The sequence below is a fragment of the Procambarus clarkii genome, chromosome 5 (assembly GCF_040958095.1).
Source record: "Procambarus clarkii isolate CNS0578487 chromosome 5, FALCON_Pclarkii_2.0, whole genome shotgun sequence".
NCBI lineage: Eukaryota > Metazoa > Arthropoda > Malacostraca > Decapoda > Cambaridae > Procambarus > Procambarus clarkii.
The window spans coordinates 31,690,234-31,711,634 of NC_091154.1; the positions used below are offsets into that span (position 1 = coordinate 31,690,234).

Consider the following 21,401-nt stretch of genomic DNA (forward strand, 5'->3'; position numbering starts at 1 on the left):
TTACGTCAGGATGATAGTGTGATGGTGATTTCAACGAGAAGGCTGGTCGACGACCGGGCCGCGGGGACGCTAAGTCCCGAAAACACCTCAGGGTAACCTCAAGGTTAACACAGTAGTGACGTCACCATATACACGCACTAGGGGACACAGGTGGAAACTGAGTGCCCAAATGAGCCACAGAGATATTAGAAAGAACTTTTTCAGTGTCAGAGTAGTTAACAAATGGAATGCATTAGGCAGTGATGTGGTGGAGGCTGACTCCATACACAGTTTCAAATGTAGATACGATAGAGCCCAGTAGGCTCAGGAACCTGTACACCTGTTGATTGACGGTTGAGAGGCGGGACCAAAGAGCCAGAGCTCAACCCCCACAAGCACAATTAGGTGAGTACACACAAGGATCGAACATGGAATATGAACAGCCAGATGACACAGGGTGACATCTGTGGACGAAGCCAGACATTAAACACGGATTCCAAAGTAGTTATGACAGAGGCCAAGAGCTGGAGCCCAACCCACGCATGAGGGGGGTGAGGTGGGGGTGAGGAGGAGGAGGGGGTTTGAGGGGTTAAAACCGTAGGAGGAAGGGAGGGAATTATCAGGGGGAAAGCACCAAGCCATCATTACTATACAGCACTTAAAAGGGGTCAGGATAAGGATTTGGGATGGGACGGGGGAGAGGAATGCACTTATTCCTTATTATAAAAACAGCATAAGAATATTGATGAGGGGAGAAGGGGGAGGGGGGGAGGGGAGAATCTTGGAACGGAAGTCGCTGAAATACCTGGAGTTGTTGCTGTGTTGTGGGGGGGGGGGGGAAGGAGGGGAGGGGGACGTGGGGAGGATTTTTTTGTATTCACAGTCACAGTGGAGGGGGTGTATATAAGGCTTCCAGTGGGCTTCCAGGATCCAGGTGGTAGAGCGAGGGAGCTTCGGTCTCACGAGGACACCCCCGCCCCCCGCCCCCCCTGCTGCTGCTGTTCATCATACCGTGAGTGTTACGGCGTGTGGTGGTTGGCTGGTATGACTGCGGTGTTGTGGTAGTGGGGAGTTGGTGTGGTAGTGTGGTGTTGTGGTAGTGTGGTGCTGTGGTAGTGTGGTGCGGTGGTTGAGTGTGTTGTGGTAGTGTGTGTTGTGGTAGTGTGTGTTGTGGTAGTGTGTGTTGTGGTAGTGTGGTGCTGTGGTGTTGTGGTAGTGTGGTAGTGTGGTAGTGTGGTGCTGTGGTAGTGTGGTGCTATGGTAGTGTGGTGCTGTGGTAGTGTGGTGCTGTGGTAGTGTGGTGCTGTGGTAGTGTGGTGCTGTGGTAGTGTGGTGTTGTGGTAGTGGTGCTGTGGTAGTGTGGTGCTGTGGTAGTGGTGCTGTGGTAGTGTGGTGTTGTGGTAGTGGTGCTGTGGTAGTGTGGTGCTGTGGTAGTGTGGTGCTGTGGTAGTGTGGTGCTGTGGTAGTGTGGTGCTGTGGTAGTGTGGTGCTGTGGTAGTGGTGCTGTGGTAGTGTGGTGCTGTGGTAGTGTGGTGCTATGGTAGTGTGGTGCTGTGGTAGTGTGGTGCTGTGGTAGTGTGGTGCTGTGGTAGTGTGGTGTTGTGGTAGTGGTGCTGTGGTAGTGTGGTGCTGTGGTAGTGTGGTGCTGTGGTAGTGTGGTGCTGTGGTAGTGTGGTGCTGTGGTAGTGTGGTGTTGTGGTAGTGTGGTGTTGTGGTAGTGGTGCTGTGGTAGTGTGGTGATGTGGTAGTGTGGTGCTGTGGTAGTGTGGTGCTGTGGTAGTGTGGTGCTGTGGTAGTGTGGTGCTGTGGTAGTGTGGTGTTGTGGTAGTGGTGCTGTGGTAGTGTGGTGCTGTGGTAGTGGTGCTGTGGTAGTGTGGTGCTGTGGTAGTGTGGTGCTGTGGTAGTGTGGTGCTGTGGTAGTGTGGTGTTGTGGTAGTGGTGCTGTGGTAGTGTGGTGCTGTGGTAGTGGTGCTGTGGTAGTGGTGCTGTGGTAGTGGTGCTGTGGTAGTGGTGCTGTGGTAGTGGTGCTGTGGTAGTGGTGCTGTGGTAGTGTGGTGCTGTGGTAATGTGGTGCTATGGTAGTGTGGTGTTGTGGTAGTGTGGTGCTGTGGTAGTGGTGCTGTGGTAGTGGTGCTGTGGTAATGGTGCTGTGGTAGTGTGGTGCTGTGGTAATGTGGTGCTATGGTAGTGTGGTGTTGTGGTAGTGTGGTGCTGTGGTAGTGGTGCTGTGGTAGTGGTGCTGTGGTAGTGGTGCTGTGGTAGTGTGGTGCTGTGGTAGTGTGGTGCTGTGGTAGTGTGGTGCTGTGGTAGTGGTGCTGTGGTAGTGGTGCTGTGGTAGTGTGGTGCTGTGGTAGTGGTGCTGTGGTAGTGGTGCTGTGGTAGTGGTGCTGTGGTAGTGTGGTGCTGTGGTAGTGGTGCTGTGGTAGTGGTGCTGTGGTAGTGTGGTGCTGTGGTAGTGTGGTGCTGTGGTAGTGTGGTGCTGTGGTAGTGGTGCTGTGGTAGTGTGGTGCTGTGGTAGTGGTGCGGGAAAAACGAGAAAAACCTCATTTTCCTGGCGAAAATCAAATTAAATAAATTAAATTAAATTAAATAAAAGACACCGCAACAATTTGAACTGACCATTATTACAATTCTATACATTTCCTATTTTTTATCAATATGCCACTGTGTTCACAAGTTGCTAAGATCACTCCACGTGCTGTCATAATTGACACTGAACCTCACATTTACATTGTAAACAGTTTACAATGTAAACTGTTTACATTGTTAGGCTAGAATGTATTAGGTTACATCAAATGAACAAATAAAAATAAAAAGAAATGGCCCTTTGTGGATTTGTTCATTTGATACATCACACTATTGTGTTTTCTGTGTGTAATGAAGTAAGGGCGAAGAGGGAGAACGGCCTATTGACATAGCTCGAGTGCATGGGGGAGTTGCGTAAAACCCTGGTTTGTGTCTCGGAGAGGCTGCAGGATCCGTTGGTAAATCAGGATGATTTCCCGGTTGTAATGCTTTTTACCATGTCGTAGCTCAGATTAAGGCAGCGTCTGGGATCCTCTCGGACGTAGGTTCGAACCCTCGTCACGGTCCTTGTGGATTTGTTCATGTAAAGCTGTGGTGGGGGTTGGTTAGGTTAGGTTATCTTGAGGTTATCTTCAGGTTATCTTCAGGTTATCTTGAGATAATTTCGGGGTTACAAGCGTGTGTTAACTTCGGCTAGGCTAAGTTAGGTAGGTGTTAAAATCCACTGGAGAGAGAGAATTATCAAGGGGAAAGCGCCAAGCCAATACGACTATATAGCACTGGGAAGGAGGATCAGGATAAGGATTTAGGATGGGACGCGGGGGGGAGGAATGGTGCTCAACCACTTGGATGGTCGGGGATTGAACGCCGACCTGCACGAAGCGAGACCGTCACTCTACCGTCCAGCCCAACTGGTTGGACAATCCACTGGCGAACCGTCCTGTGTGCGATGCGACTCGTAACCATGTGCCAGATTCACGAAAGCACTTACGCAAGCACTTACGAACGTGTACATCTTTCCTCAATCTTCGACGGCTTTGGTTACATTTATTAAACAGAATACAAGCATGAAAACTTGCCAATCAACTGTTGTTATTGTTATAAACAGCCTCCTGGTGCTTCGGAGCTCATTAACTGTTTAATAATTGTAAACAAAGCCGCCAAAGATTGAAAAAAGATGTACAGGTTCGTAAGTGCTTTCGTGAATCTGGCCCCATGTCTGTCTACCCAGGCAAGGCGGGGTATGGTCAGTTCGTACACAGGACGATTCGACAGAGATCGTTTTCTGTTTGTTAAAATCGTATGTAAAGTTAGGCTTGGGATGTATTAGGTTAGGCTTCGATTCATTAGGTTAGGCTTGGGTTAAGTTAGGTTAGATTGGGTTGAATTAAGTCGATTTCGATAGGCCTATCGTCCCGTGTACGAAGTGACTTTTAGTCGGTACGGCAATGTAAACAAAGAATCAGAATGTCTATAATTAACAACGCCAGTTTAATACATCTTACCTGTAACACATATGCGAGCCAGAAAGCGTAGAATTAACTCTTCATGGGCTAGTTTGAGTCTAGTGCGTAAATCTATTCAAACTGCACTATTGATTGTCAATATCTCCTCGTATGAAAGGGGCCAGATTCACGAAGCAGTTATGCAAGCACTTACGAACCTGAACACCTTTTCTCAATCTTTGGCGGCGTTGTTTACAATTATTAAACAGTTAATGAGCTCCGAAGCACCAGGAGGCTGTTCATAACAATAACAACAGTTGATTTGGAAGTTTTCATGCTTGTAAACTGTTTAATAAATGTAACCAAAGCCGTGAAAGATTGAGGAAAGATGTACACGTTCGTAAGTACTTGCGTAACTGCTTCGTGAATCTGGCCCCTCGTGCCTCCTGGCTGCGCATGCGCCAACTGCGGGTCCGGATAGGCCAGTAACTACCGCATGCAGACAGTAAGTCACAATAACGAGCCTGCAAATTAGACGCTCAACTTACACCTCTGAAAATACAGAAAGTGACAAACGTTTCCGTCCGTCATAGAACCGTCACTTCCTTTATATTCAGCCGTGTGGACTGGGGGGCGTCTAAACTATCGTAGTCACTTTAACTACTTCATTATAAACTCCATACCAATCCCGCGGGTGGTGGCGGAAAGTTTAGAATCATATAAATGAACAAATCCACAAGGGCCGTGACGAGGATTCGAACCTACGTTCGAGAGCATCACGCTATTGTGATTTCTGTGTGTAGCAAATATATATTTGCTTCAAGAATTTAACCCCCAATGTGATTGAGTTAATCAATTTTAGGCTGCGACACTTAAATTTCCATTGATACTTTTATAGTGGCGCCAACACCCGTGCTATAGCAAGCGGAGGAAAGTGGCCAGATTCACGAAGCAGTTACGCAAACACTTACGAACCTGTACATCTTTTCTCAATCTTTGGCGGCTTTGTTTCTAATTAAACAGTTAATAATCTCCGAAGCACCAGGAGGCTGTTTATAACAATAACAACAGTTGATTGGGAAGTTTTCATGCTTGTAAACTGTTTAATAAATGTAACCAAAGTCATCAAAGATTGAGGAAAGATGTACACGTTCGTAAGTGCTTGCGTAACTGCTTCGTTAATCTGGCCCCATGTCTGTAGCCTGATGCGTTCACGTCGGGGACCCGAATGTAGTCGCATAGAGTCAATCTACGATTTTGAGTGATATTAATCTTGTATAAAATATCTGGATATTTATTTTAATATTAGTGTTAAGTGTTGTCTGTGGATTTTGGGGGGTTTAGTTCATAATAAATTATGAACTAACCCATCACTAGATGGGGTACCTGACGAGGCTTGGTCCCCCCCCTACGTTCTCTTCTCTCTCTCTCTCTCTCTCTTTCTCTCTCTCTCTCTCTCTCTCTCTCTCTCTCTCTCTCTCTCTCTCTCTCTCTCTCTCTCTCTCTCTCTCTCTCTCTCTCTCACTCACTCACTTCTCTTCCCCCCTCTCTGCCAACATCCCCAACAGTTCCCCATCTCATCTCTCTTTCCCTTTGCATAATTATAGGTGCACAAAGCCCAGTACTCACCTAATTGTGCTTGCGGGAATTGAGCTTTGTCTCTTTGGTCCCGCCTCTCAACTGTCAATCAACTGGTGTACAGGTTCCTGAGCCTACTGGGCTCTATCATATCTACACTAGAAACTGTGTATGGAGTCAGCCTCCACCACATCACTGCCTAATGCATTCCATCTGTTAACTACTCTGACACTGAAAAGCTCTTTCTAACGCCTCTGTGGCTCATGTGGGTACTAAGTTTCCACCTGTGTCCCCTTGTTCGTGTCCCACCCGTGCTGAAGAGTTTGTCTTTGTCCACCCTGTCAATTCCCCTGAGAACTTTGTAGGTGGCTATCATGTCTCCCCTTACTCTTCTGTTTTCCAGGGATGTGAGGTTCAGCTCCTTTAGCCTTTCCTCGTAGCTCATACCTCTCAGTTCCGGGACGAGCCTGGTGGCATACCGCTGAATCTTCTTCTGAATCATACCGCGTAACCATACATGATTCAGCATGAATCATACTTCTGATTCATACCTTCTGAATCTTCCAGTGCACGAAGCCTGGTGCACAAAGCCCAGTGCACGAAGCCTGGTGCACAAATCCTAGTGCACGAAGCCTGGTGCACAAAGCCCAGTGCACGAAGCCTGGTGCACAAATCCTAGTGCACGAAGCCTGGTGCACAAAGCCCAGTGCACGAAGCCTGGTGCACAAATCCTAGTGCACGAAGCCTGGTGCACAAAGCCCAGTGCACGAAGCCTGGTGCACAAATCCTAGTGCACGAAGCCTGGTGCACAAAGCCCAGTGCACGAAGCCTGGTGCACAAATCCCAGTGCATATATCGAGGAACAAACAATACAAAAGCAGAAGCAAATAAGTTTGTAAAAAATATAAAACAATTACACGGTACCTAGGCTCTCTCTCTCTCTCTCTCTCTCTCTCTCTCTCTCTCTCTCTCTCTCTCTCTCTCTCTCTCTCTCTCTCTCTCTCTCTCTCTCTCTCTCTCTGTCTCTCTCTCTCTCTCTCTCTCTCTCTCTCTCTGTCTCTCTCTCTCTCTCTCTCTCTCTCTCTCTCTCTCTCTCTCTCTCTCTCTCTCTCTCTCTCTCTCTCTCTCTCTCTCTGTCTCTCTCTCTCTCTCTCTCTCAAGACCATAAGGTTTTGTAGCACCCAAGCACTGAACACTATAGCACCGAGCACTCAAGCAGTGCAGCACCCTACGAGGCTATCACTATATTGAAATCAAAGAAATACTACGCAGTACAGTTGTGTACCGCTCAAGCGCCACCGAGCGCTCACGTTACAAAGCCTTTAAACGGCGCGATTAACTCACGAACCTGTCAAACACTTCGCTAAAGTTACGCACCATGATGCACTTAGAACATTCAAAGTCTCACTACAATAAGTGCGTCCCGTCCCAACTACACCCACTCTCTCTCTCCTCACCCCAACAGCCTTGTTAATACTAGATTACGTTATCAATGCATCGTCATCTGATGGTCATTTGACCTGTCCTGATAAACCAGGTGGTGTTCGAACCCCCTTTTTATTTTCACGATGCTTCTAATTGCTCTCTGGGTATATAAAAGAAGGGTTAGGCTTCGCTATGCATGAATCTAGATGTGCCTGCCTTCGTGCACTTGCTGGGGGTCGAGCTTCAGCTCTACAGCCCCGTCATTCGTGTCTGGAGGTCTCTATTCAGCTGTGTAAATGGTCTTTATAAACATGTAGGTCGATTTTTGATTACGTTTCAGAGTCAGAAATGTAGGTTTTGTCAGGATGGTATTGTGCATGTCTGATGATTATTCTGTTTGTCATACGCTTGTATGATTTAGTAACTGTTGTTGTAGGGGTGTACAAGGCCGTACTGTTGTAGGGGGTGTACAAGGCTGTACTGTTGTAGGGGGTGTACAAGGCCGTACTGTTGTAGGGGGTGTACAAGGCTGTACTGTTGTAGGGGGTGTACAAGGCCGTACTGTTGTAGGGGGTGTACAAGGCCGTGCTGTTGTAGGGGGTGTACAAGGCCGTGCTGTTGTAGGGGGTGTACATGGCTGTACTGTTGAAGGGGAGAGTACAAGGCCGTGCTGTTGTAGGGGGTGTACATGGCTGTACTGTTGTAGGGGGTGTACAAGGCCGTGCTGTTGTAGGGGGTGTACATGGCTGTACTGTTGAAGGGGAGAGTACAAGGCCGTGCTGTTGTAGGGGGTGTACATGGCTGTACTGTTGTAGGGGGTGTACAAGGCCGTACTGTTGTAGGGGGTGTACAAGGCTGTGCTGTTGTAGGGGTGTACAAGGCTGTACTGTTGTAGGGGGTGTACATGGCTGTACTGTTGAAGGGGGGAGTACAAGGCCGTGCTGTTGTAGGGGGTGTACATGGCTGTACTGTTGTAGGGGGTGTACAAGGCCGTACTGTTGTAGGGGGTGTACAAGGCCGTGCTGTTGTAGGGGGTGTACATGGCTGTACTGTTGAAGGGGGGAGTACAAGGCCGTGCTGTTGTAGGGGGTGTACATGGCTGTACTGTTGTAGGGGGTGTACAAGGCCGTACTGTTGTAGGGGGTGTACAAGGCTGTGCTGTTGTAGGGGTGTACAAGGCCGTACTGTTGTAGGGGGTGTACAAGGCTGTACTGTTGTAGGGGGTGTACAAGGCTGTGCTGTTGTAGGGGTGTACAAGGCCGTACTGTTGTAGGGGGTGTACAAGGCTGTACTGTTGTAGGGGGTGTACAAGGCCGTACTGTTGTAGGGGGTGTACAAGGCCGTACTGTTGTAGGGGGTGTACAAGGCTGTACTGTTGTAGGGGGTGTACAAGGCTGTACTGTTGTAGGGGGTGTACAAGGCCGTACTGTTGTAGGGGGTGTACAAGGCCGTACTGTTGTAGGGGGTGTACAAGGCCGTACTGTTGTAGGGGGTGTACAAGGCCGTACTGTTGTAGGGGGTGTACAAGGCCGAACTGTTGTAGGTGGGTGTACAAGGCCGTACTGTTGTAGGGGGTGTACAAGGCCGAACTGTTGTAGGTGGGTGTACAAGGCCGTACTGTTGTAGGGGGTGTACAAGGCTGTACTGTTGTAGGGGGTGTACAAGGCCGTACTGTTGTAGGGGGTGTACAAGGCTGTACTGTTGTAGGGGGTGTACAAGGCCGTACTGTTGTAGGGGGTGTACACGGCTGTACTGTTGTAGGGGGTGTACAAGGCCGTACTGTTGTAGGGGGTGTACAAGGCCGTACTGTTGTAGGGGGTGTACAAGGCCGTACTGTTGTAGGGGGTGTACAAGGCCGTGCTGTTGTAGGGGGTGTACAAGGCCGTGCTGTTGTAGGGGGTGTACATGGCTGTACTGTTGTAGGGGGGAGAACAAGGCCGTACTGTTGTAGGGGGTGTACAAGGCTGTACTGTTGTAGGGGGGTGTACAAGGCCGTACTGTTGTAGGGGGTGTACAAGGCTGTGCTGTTGTAGGGGTGTACAAGGCCGTACTGTTGTAGGGGGTGTACAAGGCTGTGCTGTTGTAGGGGTGTACAAGGTTGTACTGTTGTAGGGGGTGTACAAGGCTGTACTGTTGTAGGGGGTGTACAAGGCTGTACTGTTGTAGGGGTGTACAAGGCCGTACTGTTGTAGGGGTGTACAAGGCTGTACTGTTGTAGGGGTGTACAAGGCCGTACTGTTGTAGGGGGTGTACAAGGCCGTACTGTTGTAGGGGTGTACAAGGCCGTACTGTTGTAGGGGGTGTACAAGGCTGTACTGTTGTAGGGGTTGAACAAGGCCGTACTGTTGTAGGGGGGAGTACAAGGCCGTACTGTTGTAGGGGGTGTACAAGGCTGTGCTGTTGTAGGGGTGTACAAGACTGTACTGTTGTAGGGGTGTACAAGACTGTACTGTTGTAGGGGTGTACAAGGCTGTACTGTTGTGGGGTGTACAAGGCCTTACTGTTGTAGGGGGTGTACGAGACCGTACTGTTGTAGGGGGGTGTACAAGGCCGTACTGTTGTAGGGGGTGTACAAGGCTGTACTGTTGTAGGGGGTGTACAAGGCCGTACTGTTGTAGGGGGGTGTACAAGACCGTACTGTTGTAGGGGGTGTACAAGGCTGTACTGTTGTAGGGGGGTGTACAAGGCTGTACTGTTGTAGGGGTGTACAAGGCTGTACTGTTGTGGGGTGTACAAGGCCTTACTGTTGTAGGGGGTGTACGAGACCGTACTGTTGTAGGGGGTGTACAAGGCTGTACTGTTGTAGGGGGTGTACAAGGCTGTACTGTTGTAGGGGGGTGTACAAGACCGTACTGTTGTAGGGGTGTACAAGGCTGTACTGTTGTAGGGGGGTGTACAAGGCTGTACTGTTGTAGGGGGGTGTACAAGACTGTACTGTTGTAGGGGGGTGTACAAGACCGTACTGTTGTAGGGGGTGTACAAGGCTGTACTGTTGTAGGGGGGTGTACAAGGCTGTACTGTTGTAGGGGGGTGTACAAGGCCGTACTGTTGTAGGGGGGTGTACAAGGCCGTACTGTTGTAGGGGGTGTACAAGGCTGTACTGTTGTAGGGAGTGTACGAGGCCGTACTGTTGTAGGGGGTGTACGAGGCCGTACTGTTGTAGGGGGGTGGTACAAGGCCGTACTGTTGTAGGGGTGTACAAGGCCGAACTGTTGTAGGGTGTACAAGGCTGTACTGTTGTAGGGTGTACAAGGCTGTACTGTTGTAGGGGTGTACAAGGCTGTACTGTTGTAGGGGGGTGGTACAAGGCCGTACTGTTGTAGGGGTGTACAAGGCCGAACTGTTGTAGGGTGTACAAGGCTGTACTGTTGTAGGGTGTACAAGGCTGTACTGTTGTAGGGGTGTACAAGGCTGTACTGTTGTAGGGGTGTACAAGGCCGTGCTGTTGTAGGGGGGTGTACAAGGCCGTACTGTTGTAGGGGTGTACAAGGCTGTACTGTTGTAGGGGGTGTACAAGGCTGTACTGTTGTAGGGGTGTACAAGGCTGTGCTGTTGTAGGGGTGTACAAGGCTGTACTGTTGTAGGGGGTGTACAAGGCCGTACTGTTGTAGAGGTGTACAAGGCTGTACTGTTGTAGGGGGGTGTACAAGGCTGTACTGTTGTAGGGGGGTGTACAAGGATGTACTGTTGTAGGGGGTGTACAAGGCCGTACTGTTGTAGGGGTGTACAAGGCTGTACTGTTGTAGGGGGTGTACAAGGCTGTACTGTTGTAGGGGGGTGTACAAGGATGTACTGTTGTAGGGGGTGTACAAGGCCGTACTGTTGTAGGGGTGTACAAGGCCGTACTGTTGTAGGGGGGTGTACAAGGCTGTACTGTTGTAGGGGTGTACAAGGCCGTACTGTTGTAGGGGTGTACAAGGCTGTACTGTTGTAGGGGGGTGTACAAGGCCGTACTGTTGTAGGGGTGTACAAGGCTGTACTGTTGTAGGGGGGTGTACAAGGCTGTACTGTTGTAGGGGGGTGTACAAGGATGTACTGTTGTAGGTGGGTGTACAAGGCTGTACTGTTGTAGGGGTGTACAAGGCTGTACTGTTGTAGGGGGGTGTACAAGGCTGTACTGTTGTAGGGGGGTGTACAAGGATGTACTGTTGTAGGGGGTGTACAAGGCCGTACTGTTGTAGGGGTGTACAAGGCCGTACTGTTGTCGGGGTGTACAAGGCCGAACTGTTGTAGGTGGGTGTACAAGGCCGTACTGTTGTAGGGGGGTGTACAAGGCTGTACTGTTGTAGGGGGTGTACAAGGCCGTACTGTTGTAGGGGTGTACAAGGCCGTACTGTTGTAGGGGGGTGTACAAGGCCGTACTGTTGTAGGGGGTGTACAAGGCTGTACTGTTGTAGGGGGGTGTACAAGGCCGTACTGTTGTAGGGGGTGTACAAGGCTGTGCTGTTGTAGGGGTGTACAAGGCTGTGCTGTTGTAGGGGTGTACAAGGCTGTGCTGTTGTAGGGGTGTACAAGGCTGTACTGTTGTAGGGGGTGTACAAGGCTGTACTGTTGCAGGGGGGTGTACAAGGCCGTACTGTTGTAGGGGGTGTACAAGGCTGTACTGTTGTAGGGGGTGTACAAGGCTGTGCTGTTGTAGGGGTGTACAAGGCTGTGCTGTTGTAGGGGTGTACAAGGCTGTACTGTTGTAGGGGTGTACAAGGCTGTGCTGTTGTAGGGGTGTACAAGGCCGTACTGTTGTAGGGGTGTACAAGGCCGTACTGTTGTAGGGGTGTACAAGGCCGTACTGTTGTAGGGGGTGTACAAGGCTGTGCTGTTGTAGGGGTGTACAAGGTTGTACTGTTGTAGGGGGTGTACAAGGCCGTACTGTTGTAGGGGTGTACAAGGCCGTACTGTTGTAGGGGTGTACAAGGCTGTACTGTTATAGGGGGGTGTACAAGGCCGTGCTGTTGTAGGGGGTGTACAAGGCCGTACTGTTGTAGGGGTGTGTGCAAGGTTGTACTGTTGTAGGGGTGTACAAGGCCGTACTGTTATAGGGGAGTGTACAAGGCCGTGCTGTTGTAGGGGTGTACAAGGCCGTACTGTTATAGGGGAGTGTACAAGACCGTGCTGTTGTAGGGGTGTACAAGGCCGTACTGTTGTAAACCTAGTTAAGAATATGATCTTACGACCTATTTAAGAGAACGGCCTATTGACTACATAAGAATATGACCTAATGACCTGATTAATATGATGATCTAAAGGTACATTAAGCATATGGGTTAGAATGTGATATAATGGTACATTAAAGAATGTGATATAATAACCTGGTTAAGAATATATCCTAATGACCTAGATAAGAATATGATCCAATGACCTGGCTTAGAATATAATCTAATGACCTAGTTAAGAATGTGATATAATGACCTGGATGAGAATATGATCCAATGACCTGGCTTAGAATATAATCTAATGACCTAGTTAAGAATGTGATATAATGACCTGGATAAGAATATGATGTAATGACCTAGTTAAGAATATAATGTAGTTATCTGGTTAAGAATATGATCTAACGACCTAGTTAAGCAGGTGATCTAATGACCGGGTAAAGAATGATCCGAGGACCCGGTTAAGAATATCAAATTATGACCTAGCTAAGAATATGATCCCACATCATGGAGCTTGCCGGATAAACACTTGGTGGTCCCCTTCGCCATCATTCAATTATCCGGACAGGCTGCCGTATAATACGGCGCCTGTTCGCTTATCCGGACGTTCACTTAGTCGAGGACTAAGGTAGGGAGGGTTATGGGGGATAGGAGGGGGGGGGGGTGTTTGAAAGCCTCGCCCCACGCTTCTAATTATCCGTGTGTCCCGTTTATCCGTTGCCTCGCTCATACGGACCCCGGGCGTAATTATGGCGTAAAAAAAACGGTGTGAGTGGTGTCTGGTTTCACGTATCGGTCGTGTGTGGGGCGTGGGAAGGTCTCTGGCACTGTCTTCTCCACCCCCCTAGTGTAGCCGCCATCTTTGGCAGATAGTTTGGTATCTATAGATATGTTTAATATATGCCTGATGTAGATTGCGAGTCTGGAATATGACTGGAGACGGAAGGTGGGTCCTGTGGGGGGGGGGGCAATATACGGGACTGCTTAACGCACACACACACACACACGCATGCGCGAACACGCTGGCACCTGTTTCTCCCTCACTCTCTCTCCCTCTGTCTCTACCCACTCTCTGTGTCACCTGTCACAGATGACTGGGCCGCCGTACAAATAAACCCGTGTGCGGCCAACATCACTTTACCCTGATGTTGGCCGCCCAGCTGACCTTTACCGGGAATTTAAGGAACTCATACTTCCCTGGACTCTCCCCCGGGGCGGTGGACACGCCTCCACCAGCATACAATATTAAATGTTACAAACAATTGCTTTCAGAGACGATTAGCCTCCGCCAGCCTTGCTGGGTCTCCCACAGTGATACAGGTTTATCTCTAGTTATTGTTACAGTTACAGCAAAAAATAATTGAGTTTGTGAGATACAAGACTACAGTTGTTGAGGGGCAGTACAGTGTAGACAGTATTACATGAGATATAGTGCTAGCAGCTAGGCGGCCTTGGTGGAGTTTCATAATATTTGTGTTATTAAATATCTCGCTGTATTTCGGGGTAACTTTTAATAATATTAAAAAATTGAGTGATTTATCGACTTGCAGCGCTCCCTCTCCTACCTGTTGGCATACCAACAAAATATTACAGTGTTGGTAAGGCCTCAACGGTAACACCGCACCGCCAGCTCTCATGCTGTCATCAGCCGTGGGTAAAACACGCCACGACCCGACATGCAGCCACCAACTGGCCACCAGCGCTAAGCACAGGCAAGAAATACGGCGGGACAAGAGCATCAGACCAGCACCCAGGACCCGCCGCCCGCGCCAGCCGCCGCCGCTGGCCGACAGAGGGGGACACCACCGCTGCTCCGCCGGCCGCGCCACATATGCCCTCAGATGTCTTGCGAGACACCATAACAGGAACTGGCTAATGAGCTTGCTTGCTCTTTGATCTGGCTCGCTCTTCTATACATCTTCGTGATGTGTGGTGGAGTGTGGGTGGTGTGTGGTAGAGTTTGGGTGACGTGTATTCACCTAGTTGTGCTTGAGATGGTTGAGCTCTGCTCTTTCAGCCCGCCTCTCAACTGTCAATCATCAACTCTTACTAACTACTAACTAACTCCCCCCCTCACAAACACACACACACCCAGGAAGCAGCCCGTAACAGCTGTCTAACTCCCAGGTACCTATTTACTGCTAGGTAATGGTGGCATCAGGGTGAAAGAAACTGCTCATTTTGTTTCTGCCATCACCGGGGATCGAACCCGGACCCCAGGATTACGAGTACAGAGCGCTGTCCACTCAGCTATCAGCTCCCCCCCCCGATGGTGATGCATAGAGTGTGGATGGTGTGTAGTAGATTCACAAGACCTCTACCCTCCATACACACACACACACACACGATGGGGTCTGGTAGCTGAGCGGACAGCGCTTAGGGCTCGTAATTCTGTGGCCCCCGGGTTCGATTCCCGGACCAGACAGAAACAAATGGGTAGAGTTTCTTTCACTCCTGATGCCCCTGTTACCTAGCAATCAATAAGTACCTGGGAGTTAGACAGCTGCTACGGAGCTGCTTCCTGTGTCTAGGGGGGGGGGAGGAAGTTAGTTATCAGTTAGTAACAATTGATGATTGACAGTTGAAAGGCGGGCCGAAAAAGTAGAGCTCAACCCCCGCAAAAACAAATAGGTGAATACAGCTAGGTGAATACATCCTCCCCAATATGCACCACAGGCTTGGGAGTCCGCCGGACCTTGAGGTACTCAAAACGAAACATGAAAAGGAGATCGAAGGCTAGAGAATACTTTGTGGCGGGAGAGGTCTGACAGGGGAGACTGGTTAAGGGACGTCGCTCACTACCCCTAGAGGAGACGGTACAGGGGAGGACACACACGCTAATATACGCGGTGTCAGCAAGCGTCACTTTGACGGCCTGGAGACAAAGTCAGTAGCAGTCAAAACACGACTCAACCAATGGTTAGAATGGCGGGGGTTCGATCCTGCAGGTACAAATAGTAAATTGATACATACATACATACATACATACATACATACATACATACATACATACATACATACATACATACATACATACATACATACATACATACTTACATACATACATACATACATACATACTGCTGTATGTATACAATGACTGCTGTTCAAACTCGAGAGGCAGGCGGGGGTGGGGGGAAAGGCCCAGCATGGATAAGGAACTACCTAACAGGAAAGAGCCAGAGAGTTACGGTAAGGGGCGAGAAGTCGGACTGGCGAACAGTAACAAGTGGAGTACCACAAGGATCGGTGCTGGGACCAATTCTATTTTTAATATATGTTAACGACATGTTTAAAGGAGTAGAGTCATACATGTCGATGTTCGCGGATGACGCAAAGTTGATCAGAAGAGTTGTGACAGATGAGGATTGCAGGATCCTCCAAGAGGACCTGAACAGGTTGCAGAGATTGTCAGAGAAATGGCTACTGAAGTTCAACACGAGCAAATGTAAACTTATGGAAATGGGACTAGGAGATAGGAGACCAAAGGGACAGTACACAATGAAGGGGAACAGCCTACCTGTGACGACGCGAGAAAGAGACCTGGGAGTGGATGTGACACCTAATCTAACTCCTGAGGCACATATAAATACGATAACGACAGCAGCGTACTCAACACTGGCAAAAGTTAGAACATCATTCAGAAACTTAAGTAAGGAGGCATTTAGGGCGCTTTACACTGCCTACGTGAGGCCAGTCTTAGAGTATGACGCCTCATCATGGAGTCCCCATCTGAAGAAACAAACAAGGAAACTGGAAAAGGTTCAGGAGTTATAACGAGACTTGTCGCAGAGTTACGAGGGTTGGGATATGAAGAGCGTCTGAAGGAACTGTGCCTTACGACACTAGAAAGAAGAAAGGAGAGGGGGGATATGATAAGAACGTACAAAATACTCAGGGGGATTGACAGAGTGGACATAGACGAAATGTTCACACAGAATAGTAACTGAACGAGGGGACATGGGTGGAAGCTGGAAACTCAGATGAGTCACAGAGATGTTAGGAAGTTTTCTTTTAGCGTGAGAGTAGTGGGGAAATGGAATGCACTTCAGGAACAGGTTGTGGAAGCAAATACTATTCATAATTTTAAAACCAGGTATGATAGGGAAATAGGACCGGAGTCATTGCTGTAAACAACCGATGCTCGAAAGGCGGGATCCAAGAGTCAATGCTCGATCCTGCAGACACAAATAGGTGAGTACACACACACACACACACACACACACACACACACACACACACACCCGCCCGGATTAAGCCCGGATAGCTCAGTCGGTAGAGCGTTAGGCTTTTAACCTAACGGTCCAGGGTTCGAGTCCCTGTTCGGGCGTGATAGTTTTTAAGGTGGTGGAGGCCAAGACCGTCAGTAGTTTCAAAGCGTTATATGACAAAGAGTGCTGGGAAGACGGGACACCACGAGCGTAGCTCTCATCCTGTAACAACACTTAGGTAATTACACACACACACACACACACACACAAGGGAGCACATGTACACTATTGAGGCAACAATTCCATCATCAACTTCCAAAGGAAACATGATGATAACTGCAGCCCAGGGATTCATCAAGCATTTTCCCAACCACTTGCGAAACCTCTACATCTTTGCTCAGTCATGGCAGCCTAGTTTACCTCTAGCAAACATCAGCCTATAGGCAGGTGTTAGACCTTTATCCACCAGGTAAGAGGGTTCGAGCCCATTATACTGCCTCTATTGATATATTAACTTTACAACACCTCTCCGCCTCATTTTATTGTCTGCTTAAATTATTTTCTCACTCATTTTTTTATTTTCGTTATAACTGATAATAAATTATCAGTAATTACACGCAATTATTTTTTATACTTAATTATCAATTATTATTATTATTTGTACCTAATTATTAATTATTATTATGTGAACCTAAATATTAATTATAACATTATGTATACCTAATTAGTAATTATTTCTAATAATAATTGCTAATAATTATTGATAATTAAGTATCGATAATAACTAATTTATAATTATTCCACATTAAGTATGATTAATTACTAATTGTAATTAAGACATTAATTATGACATTACTGTCAGTAATTATAACTAATTGTAAACTATACTTAATTATTAGCAATAAACAATTACTATAACAAATTAATATAATTGTATTAGGAATTATTGCAAATTATGACTTGATGTTGGGATTATAAACCCTATCAACCTCTGAGGGGTTACATGGTCCTAGACTTGGTCCTAGACATGGTCCTAGACATGGTCCTAGACATGGTCCTAGACATGGTCCTAGACTTGGTCCTAGACACGGTCCTAGACATGGTCCTAGACATGGTCCTAGACTTGGTCCTAGACACGGTCCTAGACTTGGTACTAGACATGGTCCTAGACATGGTCCTAGACATGGTCCTACATACGGTCCTAGACATGGTCCTAGACATGGTCCTAGACATGGTCCTAAATACGGTCCTAGACATAGTCCTAGACATGGTCCTAGACATGGTCCTAAATACGGTCCTAGACATAGTCCTAGACATGGTCCTAGACATAGTCCTAGACATCGCCCTAGACATAGTCCTAGACACAGTCCTAGACACGGTCCTAGACATGGTCCTAGACACGGTCCTAGACATAGTCCTAGACATAGTCCTAGACATGGTCCTAAACATGGTCCTAGACATGGTCCTAGACACGGTCCTAGACATAGTCCTAGACATAGTCCTAGACATGGTCCTAGACACAGTCCTAGACATGGTCCTAAACATGGTCCTAGACATGGTCCTAGACACGGTCCTAGACATGGTCCTAGACATAGTCCTAGACATGGTCCTAGACACAGTCCTAGACCCGGTCCTAGACATGGTCCTAGACACGGTCCTAGACATGGTCCTAGACATAGTCCTAGACATGGTCCTAGACATAGTCCTAGACATAGTCCTAGACATGGTCCAAGACATAGTCCTAGACATGGTTCTAGACACTGTCCTAGACATGGTCCTAGACACATTCCTAGACATGGTCCTAGACATGGTCCTATACATAGTCCTAGACATGGTCCTAGACATAATCCTAGACACAGTCCTAGACATGGTCCTAGACATAGTCCTAGACATGGTCCTATACATGGTCCAGACATAGTCCTAGATACGGTCCTTGACATGGTCCTAGACACAGTCCTAGACAGGGTCCTAGACATGGTCCTAGACATGGTTCTAGACATGGTCCTAGACATGGTCCTAGACATGGTCCTAGACACGGTCCTAGACATGGTCCTAGACATGATCCTACACATGGTCCTAGACACGGTCCTAGACATGGTCCTAGATATAGTCATAGACATAGCCCTAGACATGGTCCTAGACACGGTCCTAGACATGGTCCTAGACACGGTCCTAGACATGGTCCTAGACACAGTCCTAGACATAGTCCTAAACATGGTCCTAGACATAGTCCTAAACATGGTCCTAGACATGGTCCTAGACATGGTCCTAGACATGGTCCTAGATATAGTCCTAGACATGGTCCTAGACACGGTCCTAGACATGGTCCTAGACATGGTCCTAGACACAGTCCTAGACATAGTCCTAAACATGGTCCTAGACATAGTCCTAAACATGGTCCTAGACATGGTCCTAAACATGGTCCTAGACATGGTCCTAGACATGGTCCAAGACATAATCCTAGACATTTACACAAGGTCAAGACCCCGATGTATTCACCCCTGTGAGTCAGTTACTTAATATAACTCAAGATTATCAGTTATAACTCGTTACAACTTTATCATATTAATTATAATTAGTTATTATTACGTGTGGTGTTATTTATAATATTTAAAACAGGTTTTGTGTGTTCCTGTGTGGTGTAGTGTAGTGTAGTCTGTGTGGTGTAGTGTAGTGTAGTCTGTGTGGTGTAGTGTAGTCTGTGTGGTGTAGTGTAGTCTGTGTGGTGTGGTGTAGTCTGTGTGGTGTAGTATAGTCTGTGTGGTGTAGTGTAGTCTGTGTGGTGTGGTGTAGTCTGTGTGGTGTAGTGTAGTCTGTGTGGTGTAGTGTAGTCTGTGTGGTGTAGTGTAGTGTAGTCTGTGTGGTGTAGTGTAGTGTAGTCTGTGTGGTGTAGTGTAGTCTGTGTGGTGTGGTGTAGTCTGTGTGGTGTAGTATAGTCTGTGTGGTGTAGTGTAGTCTGTGTGGTGTAGTGTAGTCTGTGTGGTGTAGTGTAGTCTGTGTGGTGTAGTGTAGTGTAGTCTGTGTGGTGTAGTGTAGTCTGTGTGGTGTAGTGTAGTCTGTGTGGTGTGGTGTAGTCTGTGTGGTGTAGTATAGTCTGTGTGGTGTAGTGTAGTCTGTGTGGTGTAGTGTAGTCTGTGTGGTGTAGTGTAGTGTAGTCTGTGTGGTGTAGTGTAGTCTGTGTGGTGTGGTGTAGTGTAGTCTGTGTGGTGTAGTGTAGTCTGTGTGGTGTGGTGTAGTCTGTGTGGTGTAGTATAGTCTGTGTGGTGTAGTGTAGTCTGTGTGGTGTAGTGTAGTCTGTGTGGTGTAGTGTAGTCTGTGTGGTGTAGTCTGTGTGGTGTAGTATAGTCTGTGTGGTGTAGTGTAGTCTGTGTGGTGTAGTGTAGTCTGTGTGGTGTAGTGTAGTCTGTGTGGTGTGGTGTAGTCTGTGTGGTGTAGTATAGTCTGTGTGGTGTGGTGTAGTCTGTGTGGTGTGGTGTAGTCTGTGTGGTGTGGTGTAGTACGGTCTGTGTGGTGTAGTGTAGTCTGTGTGGTGTGGTGTAGTCTGTGTGGTGTGGTGTAGTCTGTGTGGTGTGGTGTAGTCTGTGTGGTGTGATGTAGTCTGTGTGGTGTGGTGTAGTCTGTGTGGTGTGGTGTAGTGTAGTCTGTGTGGTGTAGTGTAGTCTGTGTGGTGTAGTGTAGTCTGTGTGGCATAGTGTAGTCTGTATGGTGTAGTCTGTGTGGTGTAGTGTAGTCTGTGTGGTGTAGTATAGTCTGTGTGGTGTAGTGTAGTCTGTGTGGTGTGGTGTAGTCTGTGTGGTGTAGTATAGTCTGTGTGGTGTAGTGTAGTCTGTGTGGTGTGGTGTAGTCTGTGTGGTGTAGTGTAGTGTGTGTGGTGTAGTGTAGTCTGTGTGGTGTGGTGTAGTCTGTGTGGTGTGGTGTAGTCTGTGTGGTGTAGTCTGTGTGGTGTAGTGTAGTCTGTGTGGTGTAGTGTAGTCTGTGTGGTGTAGTGCAGTCTGTGTGGTGTAGTGTAGTCTGTGTGGTGTAGTGTAGTCTGTGTGGTGTGGTGTAGACTGTGTGGTGTTGTCTGTGTGGTGTAGTGTAGTCTGTGTGGTGTAGTGTAGTCTGTGTGGTGTAGTGTAGTCTGTGTGGTGTGGTGTAGACTGTGTGGTGTTGTCTGTGTGGTGTAGTGTAGTCTGTGTGGTGTGGAGTAGTCTGTGTGGTGTAGTGTAGTCTGTGTGGTGTAGTGTAGTCTGTGTGGTGTAGTGTAGTCTGTGTGATGTAGTGTAGTCTGTGTGGTGTGGAGTAGTCTGTGTGGTGTAGTGTAGTCTGTGTGGTGTGGTGTAGGCTGTGTGGTGTGGTGTAGTGTAGGCTGTGTGGTGTGGTGTAGTCTGTGTGGTGTGGTGTAGTCTGTGTGGTGTGGTGTAGTCTGTGTGGTGTAGTGTAGTCTGTGTGGTGTAGTGTAGTCTGTGTGGTGTAGTGTAGTGTAGTCTGTGTGGTGTAGTGTAGTCTGTGTGGTGTAGTGTAGTCTGTGTGGTGTGGTGTAGTGTAGTCTGTGTGGTGTGGTGTAGTCTGTTTGGTGTAGTGTAGGCTGTGTGGTGTAGTGAAGTCTGTGTGGTGTAGTGTAGTCTGTGTGGTGTAGTGTAGACTGTGTGGTGTAGTCTGTGTGGTGTAGTGTAGTCTGTGTGGTGTAGTGTAGTCTGTGTGGTGTAGTCTGTGTGGTGTAGTGTAGTCTGTGTGGTGTAGTGTAGACTGTGTGGTGTAGTCTGTGTGGTGTAGTCTGTGTGGTGTAGTGTAGACTGTGTGGTGTAGTCTGTGTGGTGTAGTGTAGGCTGTGTGGTGTAGTGAAGTCTGTGTGGTGTAGTGTAGTCTGTGTGGTGTGGTGTAGACTGTGTGGTGTAGTCTGTGTGGTGTAGTATAGTCTGTGTGGTGTAGTATAGTCTGTGTGGTGTAGTATAGTCTGTGTGATGTAGTATAGTCTGTGTGGTGTAGTGAAGTCTGTGTGGTGTAGTGTAGTCTGTGTGGTGTGGTGTAGACTGTGTGGTGTAGTCTGTGTGGTGTAGTATAGTCTGTGTGGTGTAGTATAGTCTGTGTGGTGTGGTGTAGACTGTGTG

The 21,401-nt window shown here is 48.2% G+C and overlaps 2 protein-coding genes and 1 non-coding gene across 3 annotated transcripts; all 3 read left to right on the forward strand.

The window, feature by feature from the left end:
* The first annotated feature begins 16,357 nt into the window (after positions 1 to 16,357).
* Positions 16,358 to 16,430, forward strand: TRNAK-UUU (transfer RNA lysine (anticodon UUU)). Its single transcript has one exon. It is a non-coding gene; the product is annotated as a tRNA-Lys (tRNA).
* A 908-nt stretch (positions 16,431 to 17,338) lies between these two features.
* Positions 17,339 to 18,229, forward strand: LOC138351602 (fap1 adhesin-like). The gene has a single exon (XM_069303485.1). It carries the CDS (start codon positions 17,339 to 17,341, stop codon positions 18,227 to 18,229), a length of 891 nt encoding a protein of 296 aa, XP_069159586.1.
* Positions 18,230 to 18,285: 56 nt separating this feature from the next.
* Positions 18,286 to 18,831, forward strand: LOC138351604 (fap1 adhesin-like). The gene has a single exon (XM_069303491.1). The coding sequence runs from the start codon at positions 18,286 to 18,288 to the stop codon at positions 18,829 to 18,831; it is 546 nt and encodes a 181-aa protein (XP_069159592.1).
* The last annotated feature ends 2,570 nt before the right edge of the window (positions 18,832 to 21,401 follow it).

Excerpts from the sequence above, each read along its gene's own strand:
- LOC138351602 (XM_069303485.1), top strand. The coding sequence starts at position 17,339 with ATGGTCCTAGACATGGTCCTAGACATGGTCCTAGACATGGTCCTAGAC.
- LOC138351604 (XM_069303491.1), top strand. The coding sequence starts at position 18,286 with ATGGTCCTAGACATGGTTCTAGACATGGTCCTAGACATGGTCCTAGAC.